The 11,849-nt window shown below is 44.9% G+C and overlaps 1 protein-coding gene across 1 annotated transcript; it reads left to right on the top strand.

The window, feature by feature from the left end:
- The first annotated feature begins 111 nt into the window (after positions 1-111).
- LOC129200534 (gamma-aminobutyric acid receptor-associated protein-like 1) lies at positions 112-8,785 on the top strand. The gene is made up of 5 exons (XM_054811845.1): positions 112-141; positions 3,436-3,514; positions 4,512-4,630; positions 6,047-6,108; positions 6,852-8,785. Exons 1-5 carry the CDS (start codon positions 112-114, stop codon positions 6,862-6,864), a joined length of 303 nt encoding a protein of 100 aa, XP_054667820.1. The 3' UTR covers positions 6,865-8,785.
- The last annotated feature ends 3,064 nt before the right edge of the window (positions 8,786-11,849 follow it).

Here is an 11,849-nt window from a genome sequence, read left to right as displayed (position 1 = left end):
TTCTGGGATCCGCAGTAACTCGACAGGCAGAATGCTGCTAATCTTTTTTTCTGGCAGCCTGCGTGCGTGGGGTTGGGGGTGGGGAAGGAGCTTACCATTAGCTCTGTAAAAATGCGAGAGAACAATGACTGTGTTAACCCGGTAACTCTTCATAGAAAACAATGTCTGTATCATGTCATCTGATACTGTACCTTCATTTTTATTTTAATTTTTTTTTTTTTGTCTGTCTTTTCGATATAGTCTTGCTCTGTTCTTTTTCTCTGCATGAGAGAAACATGATACTTCTCAGTCTTTCTGCCTTCTGTGTCATCATCCTGTGGTAAAAACATCACTTGGAAAACAAGGTCATCGTCTAGCTAAACTTTTGCTTCCTCATCATTAGGTCCCTTTGGAGTGCCTGTGGAAAACTCCTAGCTTTATAATTACTAATAATAATTGGAAAAAAGAAATTACAAATCAAATTAATTGTGGGTTTTTTTTTTTTGTTCCTTTTTAAATAAACGTTTGCAAATGTTCTTTCTTTCCATCCCCACTGGAGAGGTCTGTCCTAGATTTACTGCCCAGGGGTACTGCATACAAAATAACTTAGACTCCCCAATAAATGTAAGGATAAGGGGTACAGTTAGACTACCTGTTTTCCCTGCAGGCTAACACCATTTTTTATCTTGGGAGTGCCCCTCAGCTGGAGTTGCAAAAGTTTTGGAAGTCAGGATCTGGATGCGTTTGTCCTAGCTGTGTTTGGGACCCCTGGCATAGCAAGCGGGTTGAGCGTGCAGTGAGCAGTAAAGTGTGTGCGGTTCTGTGGTTTGTGATATGAGGACCGCAGAGGGCGCTGTAGGTCAGGAGAGAGACTAGCTGTAAACTGAGGATTAACATGCAGATTGAACAGCAGATCATGATAGATGTGTCTGGAAGAGCCGTGTGGAGGAGCCCAGGACCAGACCCGATCTGACAAGAGGTAAAAGAGGTCAAGATAGGGGGCATCACCAGATCTTTATGGAGAAAGCCAGGACCAGAATAACAAGTGTGCTGTAGTTAAGGATAAATGAAAATGATACATGGCAAGCCCAGATCTGAGTCCTCGGGGTAGCCTGTTGTCAGAGCTGCATACAGGCAATGAATGCAGCAGGCAACTATTCTTCACATCACTTCTGTCTCTGCCCTTCCTGACAGCAGATCCTTGAAGATGACGTCCGTTTGGCTGCCTACACTGCAGTGCCCAGATACATCTCAGCATTTTGCTAGGATTATACAGTTGGCATGGACCCACATTACCACAGTCACTACCCAACAACAACAGACATACAGATAATCTGTATCTGCCCTTTGGATTTTCTTTGTATGTTGGTTTGTGTGCGTGAAGGGTTTAGTGCTTCAGAAGAGATACCTGTGTTATCAGACAAACTGACTACCGTGATAGATTAGCAGGGCATCTCCATTCCTTCCCTGACTCTTTGCAAGAGGGACATCTCTCTTAAGGTCAGTGATATGATTTAATTCTTTCTAGGGCTTAGAAGCCCCATCACTCTCGCCTCTTCCTCTTTTCCTTTATTATCTAATCACCAAGCTACAAGCCACCCCTTTTGAGTCACGGTGGTCACATCAGTGCTGCTAGCTAGCAGTTCTGCTTGTCAGTAGGGCAAGAACTAAAGGTTTTTCTCCACTGCAATTTATTGTGTTAGTATTGCCTTGTTGGATGTGCGGGTAAAAATGTGCAAAGTGCTGTTGCTGTTCAGCGTGCACCTGTTCAGTGAGATTGTGGAACTGTCCTTCCTTCATAGCATTTACCAACTGCATATTGTACAGAAATGCATGTCTTACCACAAACTGCCTGAAAGAACTTGAGTGCCTTGTACAATTGAAGTGCTTGGAGTTTCCTTAAGTAGCAGAGACAACCATGTTTCTATCTTAAAAAACAAACTTAGATTTTTCAGGGGGGGTGGCTGTGTTGGCAGCATCCAAATGGAGCACAGGAAGAGATGTCCAAGCTAGCATCTCTACGATGTGACATGCTTTGCAAATGTTCGTTGGGATCTAGAAGGAGTCGAGTTAGCATGGCCCTTTGTCCAGGCTAAGTACCCCACAGCTCATCATCACAACATTTTTCTCTGCATAGTGTCCTCACTGATGTGACAGCACACCATTTTGCTTCCGACGAAGGCTTAGTCCAAAGCAGTTCAGCTTTTTCTCTTTCACACACAAGATAGCAGTTGCTGATCTGGGTTGTCAAAAGCTACAGGAGCACGAGCCCTTGGAAGTTTCTCCCTCAGTGTCACATGGAAGTATCATTAAATTATGGGGTCTAACGGAATTAAAAAGTTGAGGAGGTCAGGAAATTCAGCTTCTTGTTGGATGAGTCAGAATGGCTTCTGTAGAACAGCAAGCCACATATTGAATCTTGTAATATATCTCTTACCAATTAAAAAAAACATTTCACCAAAAAAAACCCCACCAAAAACCGGCCTGCAATTTTTTTCTGCACAAACCCAGTAGTTCCAAAGGTTTCCAAGGCTTTTTGTGAAAAGAGATCAGGTCACTTTGGATTACTTCCTGCTTCTGAGGTAAACATTTTGCCTACTCTGCTAGCAAAAATTTTCCTGTAGCAGAAGATCTCTTGGTCTGTTTGACCTTAAAGCTCCTGAGCTTCATATTTTTTCTATGTCGTAATGACATTAAAATATAATGAGGATTAGCATTTTGTGTCAAAGGTCTCTATGGGTCTAGTTGCCCAGATGGTAGCCTGTTTTTTTTAATTACTAGATATTTATATGAATAAGGAAATGTCCATAACTATATGAAGTAGGGAAAATAACCTTAAAGGATAAAAAGGATATGAATTTCAGAGTAGAAGATAACTACTGAAGAACTGAAGAGTAAAAAAAAAAAAAAATCCCCAATGAGCAGTAGTTTCTCTTTAACTCTTTGCTTCATTCTAGCACTTAGTATTGGTGAATGTAGAAATTAGGATGCGAGACTACTGGGAGTAGGGCTCATTTTGTACCAGGCAGTTTGGAACTGTAACCTGAAACAGTTCAATTTACTTGTGATACTTCTAGTCTTCATGTATTAGCCTCCTGACAGCTCCTTTATACAAAATTAACCTGCATTGGGACCATCAAGGTGACCTGATTTTATTTTTTCTTGGCCATTATGGTTTATTTTTATGTCTGTTCCAGTCTCCATTTTTACTCACTGTGCTTACTGCTGCAGCCTGGGCTCTCAGCGCAGCTATTGCCAGTAACTTTAAGTCTTCTTCTCACCTATCTTTCTTTAATATTGTGTATTTGTTATAGATTAAATAAATTTCTAAAGGCCTGGTAGCACCATCTCTCTCAAAGGGTAATAATCCTTTCCCACTAATGATTTTTGGTCCATTTCATTTTATGATACTCATGGGTTGTTTCTTGCTTTCTCTCACCCTCTCTCTCTCGCCAGGTAATTGTGAAAAAAGCACCAAAAGCCAGAGTACCCGACCTAGACAAAAGGAAGTATCTTGTGCCTTCTGACCTCACAGGTAACAATGTCTACCTCCTTTCTTCCTGATTTTCGGTGAGAAGATCTCAGAAGTGCTTTTTACTTTATGATCGGCACCAAGAAAATATCCAGGCAGGCTCAACATGTTATCATTACCCCAGTTTACCTGGCTGTCCTTGTTATAGTTACGTACCTTGCAGCCGGGATGACAACATGGAGAATTCTCTGAGATCTTCTGAGGTATCCCACTGACTTAGCTAACACGCATGTGTCACAGCTGACTTCTAGCCATGATGAATATGACTGAATTGTGTATCATAGGAGTAGCATAATCATCAGTCAATGATGACCTAGCTGCAGAGTTGCCAGAGGCTGTATCCTTGTTGCTGGAAGAGACAAGTTCTTGAAATAGTCCCATTGTTTTCCACCTCTGTGGTTAGAGTCATGGCTACTAAGTTCCTTTTCTGAATGGTCATGGCCATTTTGTGGGTGATTACATTTGTTTTCATTTGAGAACATGAATGAGTTAAAGGAACAGCATTTCTTTTTCTTGCAGTATGTAATGGATTGCAGAATACTTTCTTGTGCAACATAGCACAAGCAAATAGTAAGGAATGTGTTTTCAGGAATTTGTTTTCAGGAAAGGTGTGACCATTTGCACCAAGGCTAAATTCTCTAAGGTGTCTTTGATCTATAGGATGTAAAGGTTAAGCTAGTTAGAGGTCTTCCCACCAATCCCCTCAGTAGAGCATTTCATACCATAGTAGGTGGAGTGTGGATTTAGAGGGTCCATGGCTGAAGTATGTACCTGAGAAACTACCGTCTCCAAGTAGATTGGCTGCTAATGTGGTTACAGTCGTGAAGTTACTGCTTTCTTTCCTGCATTGTTCATTTTCCCCTACTTTTTACATACAGCCTGTGACTTCCACCAGCAAAAGAAAACAACCATGGTTAGGGTGAAAAAAAACAACAAAGAAACAAACCCAAACCAAAATGTTCTTTCTGCATCTAAGGCATTCTCCTCTGTTCCTCTTCAGTTGGCCAATTCTACTTCTTAATCCGAAAGCGGATCCACCTGAGGCCAGAAGATGCCCTCTTCTTCTTTGTCAATAATACCATCCCTCCCACCAGTGCTACCATGGGCCAGCTGTACGAGGTAAGCCTGGCCCATCTCTTTCTCCTTTTGTTGGAGTGTCTGGAAAAATGCATATCCTTATGGAAGGACAACTGAGCACTACTCAGCTGGCAGTGGGTGCGGCTTGGTCACAGATGCCCGAACATGGACCCCCTTGGCCTGGGCTGTATCCCGTCATCTGTTTAGGGAAGTTCCATCCTGCAGTTACAAAGAGGAGCCGGGGATCCTCATCATTTTAACTGATTGTTTGATAGTTGAAAGGGTTGTCCTACCAGGTGGTGAATAGTTGCCCCAGCAGAGATATGTTGGTCCTACTATTTTAACAAAGTATTGAAATAAACCACTTTATTATTTGTAATTCAGAGAAAAGATTGTGTCTGGGGCGGGGGGGGGAGCGGAACATACGCTTTCCTGTTTATACAAAAGAGATTTCGTTTTAGCCAGTAAAAGAACACAGTATCACTGGGCAACCATCTATAAATATGTTGTCAAGGAACACGTATTCTTTGTTCAGAATTACTTTTTCATCGTGTGTACTGTATATGTGAGGACCTTGTAGGACACTGTGAACATTGGTGCCTAGCATTTCTACTGAGCAGTGTTATTTGATTGACCTTAAAGGAATATTCTGTGCCCATCAGAGGAATGTTCCTCAATTATATAGCCATTATATCATGGCTGGTTTGCAGTCTGGATTGATTTCTCCTTGATTTCTCCTTCTGCTGTGTTAGTGTGTTAATAGGAGAGCTCCAGTATGGTGCTGCAAGCCTTGTTTGACCTGTCACTTTTTGACAATAACTGGACAATTTGTATGTGGACTGATGAAAATAATATAAGATTAACACACATGGGGAGTTTTCCAGATCTGGACATGTAGGAGGAAGATATGTCTAACTGTCCAGAGCTCAGGACTCTGTTCCTGGCACTCTGCAGACTTTTTGTGTCAGTGTAATCACTTAACATCCCAGCTTTACTGCCCATACGTAAAACAGGACTAGAAATACAGCCACTTGTCAAAGTGTTCTGCAAACCGACAAATATAACCACATTTACCTAGAGGTGATTTTTGACTTATTAAAGTCTTCTAAGTCTCTCCTCTCGATCTTAAGGCCATACCAGTGCTGAGATTCTGCTGCACAGCCTGCAACAGTGAGAGCTCTTTCTGTTGCAATGTTTGCAGCACGCTCTGGCTGTGGCTCTTCAAGTAATTTCACTGTGTCCAGGAACGTGACATGGCTGAATTTAGAAGCGGAGCTGTGGCCAGAGAGAGGGAGTTGCTACACACTGTCTTTGGTATGAGGAAGTGAAGCCTTCGATGTAAAGGGAGAGAAACAGCACAAGAGAGGTTATACCCTCTTGTTATAGTGATCTCTTGGTTGGGTTTTTCACATGTAGTGAGTTACAGGTTTGTTACTTTCTCTCTTCTTCCCCTTGCAGGATAACCACGAGGAGGACTATTTTCTCTATGTGGCCTACAGCGATGAGAGCGTCTATGGCAAGTGAGCACCAGCCCCTCAGGCATGCAGGCGAGATGGACTGATGGAATGGATTGGGGGGGGGAGATGTTGGAGAGGAGGAAGGAGGATGCCTGAGAAGAGGGGAAGAGAACTGGAAGTGAACCACATGCACAATGCCATCACCTTCATGCATTAATTATAACCATTATTTTTTAAATTGAGGGGAGGGTAGGGGGACAGTGTATGAAAGGATGAACTGAAACGCTAACGAGGGGTTCTGCACTGAGGGATGGGGAGACTTCGCTGTTCATAGTTCTTCTCTTGCCACAGCTGGAAGTAGTTAGCCAGTACTGGAGGCTGCTAGACAAACCAGTGTGGTGGAGCTCCAGGAGAGTAACTGGGCGGGATGGCCATTTTTGTGTAACCCTTTCATTGGATGAAGAAGGCTTGTTATGTATTGTACACTGACCTTGTCACGCCTTGCCCGTAGTACGGGTTGCACTCTTGTGAGTATTCAGTGAGCTATGAAATATTTCACTCTGCCTGCACAAGGCTATCCTGTGCTGACAGTCCTCACTCCAACTGCTACCTGTGAAGTGTTCCAAGAGTATTGTGTTTCCTGTAACTTCTGTCAGTATTAGAAGGGCTAACTGAGGGCTGTGAACTCTTCAGCTGTGAGACGTGAAGATTGGGGAAAAGAAGGAAGGAATTTTTTTTTTTCCTTTGTTGTTTTAATTGCAAGTGCTGGACAGAAAAATTAGAGAAGACCCTTTTGTTCTTTTCAGTGAAGTCAACTGATAAACTAGCACAAAGTGCTAGAAAGGACCTCGAGAGAATGACAAGCCCGCTCCAGCTCTGAGACAGGATTGAGTATACCAAACACGTCCACCGTGGCTGCTCACCAAACTTGTTCTTAGGGAACTTCACTGAGGCAGATCTTGGAGGCTGCTGAGATTGTCTGTTCAGTTCCTAGCTAGCCTACAAGTGAGAGAGCTTTTCTTGCTACCTAACTTTAGTCTCCCTTGCTGTGCATTAAGGCAACTAACTACTAATGGTCTTGTTATTGGTGAACACAGAAAATCATCTGTCAGTGTTGTCCTTGTACCAGTCTTCTGCGGATTTGAAGATGGCAGAAGTCCTGTGGGCTTAGCCTTCCCTTTCATGTCTCATCCCTGTACAGCCCTTGCACCACATGCACAAGCAGAAGAAATCAGTCGCTCCCACGTGTGTTTTGCTGGCTTTTTGTGATTGGACAACAATGCCACTCTTCACCACAAGAGAGGTGCTTTTAGACTTGAAGGGGAATAGATTCTCTGTAGATTTTTTTTTTTTAATTATTCTATTTTAAGTCAACATTGTTCTTAGGTGCCAGATAGATGCTGTCCTGTGCAAGCCTTATGCTGTCATGCCAAAGCAGTTTCTTCCCAGTGACACAAATAGCAGATTTTCCCATAACTGCCATAACTCTGATGAAGGGATGGGGTTTGGGGAGTGAGCTGACTTTCAGGAAAATTCTGGGGTTTTATCTAAAAAATCAGAGAACTGGACCTGAATTACTGTAAACATTCCTACATTTAAGAGAGGGACCAAGAGGGAGGAAAAGACAAGAAGGACAAAGAAGACAGGCAGATTACAAAATCAGTTGAAGGTATTTGCTCTATTTTACATGAAGTTAGATCCCAATTCTCTGCGTTCCTCAGGAATGAGAAATCAAGATGAGTGATCCTCTGATTGTGGAAGACAGAAAATCAAGTTTCAGCCTTCTCTGACTGTTGTTCCACAGAAGTACAGGAGGCAGAAGAGCAGGCTGGGAGTGTGAAGTGGGAGTCAGTGGCACAGCTGCATGAAGGTCAGGGAAGGCAGGTGTAGTGGGGCAGGAGGGTCACTGCGCATGTGGTATGGGAAGTAGCAGAAGAATGGGAGAGAAGGGAGGGACCACAAAGGATGTAGAGTCGTCGTAACAAGCAGACAGAAAATAGAGGAACAAAGGATGAAATGGGTGGGTTAGTATCCCCAGTTTTTCATCCTGAACTTCAGGTTTGCTGTTCCATCATGTGTTCATCTGGAATAAATGTGTTTGGATGAGCTGTACCTACTGCCAACTTAGATAACTTCAGTTTCTGCCGCAGTCCTCTCTTTTTGGCCCACTCTCTTCCAATTACCAGGCTCTTTTCACATCCTTTGGGTGCAAATCTGCATCAGTCTCTTGTTTTAGGAAGCTCTGAATGTTCTGAAGCAGAGAACAGACCCAGGAGGCTTTCTAGGTTAAAAGACGAGATGCAGGCAGATGGTGTGCATCTTTCTGCCGCTGTCCCACTTGCTCACACGTGTGCTGCCAAGCACATGGTTGTGTGTTGTCTCAAATGAGCCCATGCTTAGGCATGCTCAGGGAAGAAAGAGTTGGCATCTGGAGTGCTTGGTTTTGTGTTCAGACCTCCCCTCCCGCTGCTGGGTTTATAAATAAGTGACGTGTGGGACTAATCTCAGCCGTTTGTTACATGTAGAGTTTACAGTTTAATTTAGTTATTTCACAGGTCTTTTAACTGGATTGTGGCATTTACTTCTGTTTTTGCGCTAGTCCGGTATTGTACGAGGTAACGATGGTGATTCTTTTTTGTGTTGGTTAGCTGCAGGTTCTTGTAAAATAAAGTTCATACTACTTGAGCTAAATCAACCAATCAATAAAGATGCATATGAAAATCACAGGCTTGATCCAAAACGGGTGACTGTAGCATTTCTCCCCACATGTGTGTTTGTAAATAAAGGGGCAGCTTTGTCAGAACTTCTTGCTGCTACTTTTTCCCAGAACCCCAGATTCCCTCTGTCCTGTCTACCAGAACAAGTCAGGTCTCTTTTTTTATGTTGTCACACACACTCAGCCATGTCTTGCTGTGCCACCAATGTGAACTTTAATTCGACCTGGATGACATGAGAAGGTCTTAAGAAGTGTAATGGATGCACTGAGGCATTCTCTGCCATTTCAAGTCCCTGAACAGTCCTGGCCAGCTGACGGGGCCCTGAGGGCACCACCAGTCCTGACTGTCCCTGCCAGGCTCCCAGGGCCACACATCACCCTGCCCAGGACCCCATCTCAGCTCCTGCAGAGCCATCAGCCCCTGCACCAATGATGCTGCAGAAGGGCCAGTCTCCAGCTCTCCACAGCCCTGCCCTGCCCAGCCATGGGCCCTGCCTTCGCTCATCCCTGTCTCCACAGCCCTGCCATAACTGGGCCTGGGCCTGACCCTGGCCTGTGGATGGGATTCCCGTCTTGACCTGCCTCATCACCATGATGAGCCTCATGGTCAGGGCTCTTGCCTGGGCCCAGCCACCATCTCTGGGCATGCCCCGCTCCCCACATCAGGCACTGCAGGAAGGGTCCTATGGTGCCCTGCCCACTGTGTCTTTCAGGGAGCTGTGAGTCCTCACTGTCTCATGACAGCTCAGACTGAGGTGGGACTCCCAGCCATGGGCAGAGGGTTTGGGGGAGGCCCTGGGGAGCCCCCTCCGTGCCTCAGGGCCCTCTAAAGATAGGAAAAGCAGAGATAAGGAAATCTAGGACTCAGTGGAAAAGTAAGCCTGCAGTGGCGGCACATCTACACTGCCTTTCCTTGCAGATATTTGTGCACTGAGAAGGAAGGAGCTGGCAAGACCAACGGGTGCCATTTGCTCAGCGCCATAACTCGGTGTCAGGCACCGGCGGCGCATGAGGGGGAAAGGGATGCCTGCTGTCATCTGGGGAAGCAGTGAGAGATGTGCCGCTTCTTCCGCTTCCTCCCTTCTCCTCATCACCTGTGGGTTTGTGCGGGTGCTGCTGGCTGGAGTGGCAGAAACGAGCCATGCCGATGCTGCAGAGGAGCGGTGGTCAGCTCTCACCCTGCAGCACACTGAGTGAGAGACTTGCTTGGAGTGCTAAAGTCAAGAATTACGACACTGAAACTCACAGGAATAAAACTTGCTAGGCCTAATGGATCATCTCTTCCCCACTGCATACAGGGTGGATCCACAGCATGAGCTTTTGTTGCTAGTGCTGAGGGAGAGACATCCTGCACTGTGTAAACTTGGAGCCTGCCTGTAGCAGCAGTTTCTGTGCTCATATGCACCACCATGACTAAAACAAGCCCCCCCTGTATGGCAGAAGGGTGCTGTGACTCCAGACAGATGGGCAGAGATCAGCTGAAAGCTTACACTATCAACTGAAATAATTTGAATTTCAACTTCAACCATAGTGCAGGTTTTGCTGTCTAGGTTGTGGTATTGTCTGCTGGCTCAAGTAGAAAACCGCTATGGAGTTGTATCTGAATAAGCAGGCCTCTCCCACTCCCCTTCTCACTCCTTTCCTAGGAAAATAGAGCACCAGTGATGTTTGTATGCCTTGTACCTGCTGCTTTGCATGTGTGTGTCAGTGCCATTGCTGAGAGAAACAGCAGGCGGGCACATTTGCTGAATGTGATTTGCCTGGTCCATATGTGAAATGTTAGCCTGTGCTTGAAGGCTGTCACCTTTATTCTGTGGATTACAGAAGTGGGACTGGAGCGAGGCCTGTGGGAAAACTAAGGGCTCAGCTGGTTAAAAGAGGTTAAGTAATTAATACTCTGCCTTGGTCACTATCACTGCACCTGGGATCCTCTCTCCAGTCATCCTGATGCTTCGGAAGAAAACATTCTCCTGGAGCAGAGAGTACCTAAGGAAAAAGATGTCCTGGGGCATTAGAGTCTCACAACATCACTGTGAAGGGTATCTGGGCTAACATAATTATGCTAAAAACTTCCATAAAACCCTCATGTCCGAGATGAAAGAAACACTGATTAAAACAGAAATAAGAGTACCGGAGGGAGAAACTCCAGCTCATTCCTGTCACTCAGTCTCAGATAAGTGCTCCCCCAGGATGAGCCACAGAGCGTAACTAGAGAGCTCATCGCTGGCAGGGCACTCACAGGACTGACCCAGACAGAGCACGGTTGACCACAAACAGCAGCTGCCCCAGCTTGTGCTGCCAGTCCTTAGGAGAATGTCCTTAGTCTTTAGCTGTACCCCACACCACAGTGAATTTGCATGCATTCCCATGATACACTGTCAAAAATCATGCACTTCCTATACTGAGCCTTGCATCGCAGCAAATACGCAAAACATACCAGTCTGATAGTGGTCCCCTGAAGCAGATGTAAGCAGAAGGGTTGTAATGGCGAGAGTGATATACACTGCACACTTATAGTTCAATTCCCGACACAGATAGCAGGTATGGAAACCAGTGCAGAAAGGAAAGAAAAAGGAAGATGTGTGCACACACCGCTGTACAGTCCTGAAGTACAGCCACTCTGGCAAGTATAGTGTATATAGGCATTCAAGCAAGAAATACAGCCTGTGCATACTGGCTTTCACCAATCTCTTAGGATGATGGACAAGCATACATTGTGTGCTAACGTATTCAGCGCAGCTGGAGCCAACAGCCATGTGGCAAAGATGGCCACCAAGAAGTGGAAATCAATAGGGAAACTGGATGGGAAAAATGCACAGGGTAATATATAGTCATGGGTGTCAGGTGGTTACAGAAAAGTTAGCAAGGGTAAAAGTAGGAGTGACAAAGGAACCTGAAGTGCTCAGAAAACAGTCTACAGCAACTAAACTGCCTCTTTTCTGTAGAGTACAAAGGATGCCAAGAAACCATCAGATCACAGGAAACCTTGGAAGAAAGGAGCCCATTACCTACAGCCATATTTCAGAAGTGAAGAAACAGCAGTCCCTCTTCCTCTACCCTTTTGAAGGTGAAAATTAGAGCCTGGAGA

The sequence above is a fragment of the Grus americana genome, unplaced genomic scaffold (assembly GCF_028858705.1).
Source record: "Grus americana isolate bGruAme1 unplaced genomic scaffold, bGruAme1.mat scaffold_273, whole genome shotgun sequence".
Taxonomy (NCBI): domain Eukaryota; kingdom Metazoa; phylum Chordata; class Aves; order Gruiformes; family Gruidae; genus Grus; species Grus americana.
The sequence above is the reverse complement of the archived record's forward strand: the minus strand, read 5'-3'. Positions and strand labels throughout refer to the sequence as shown.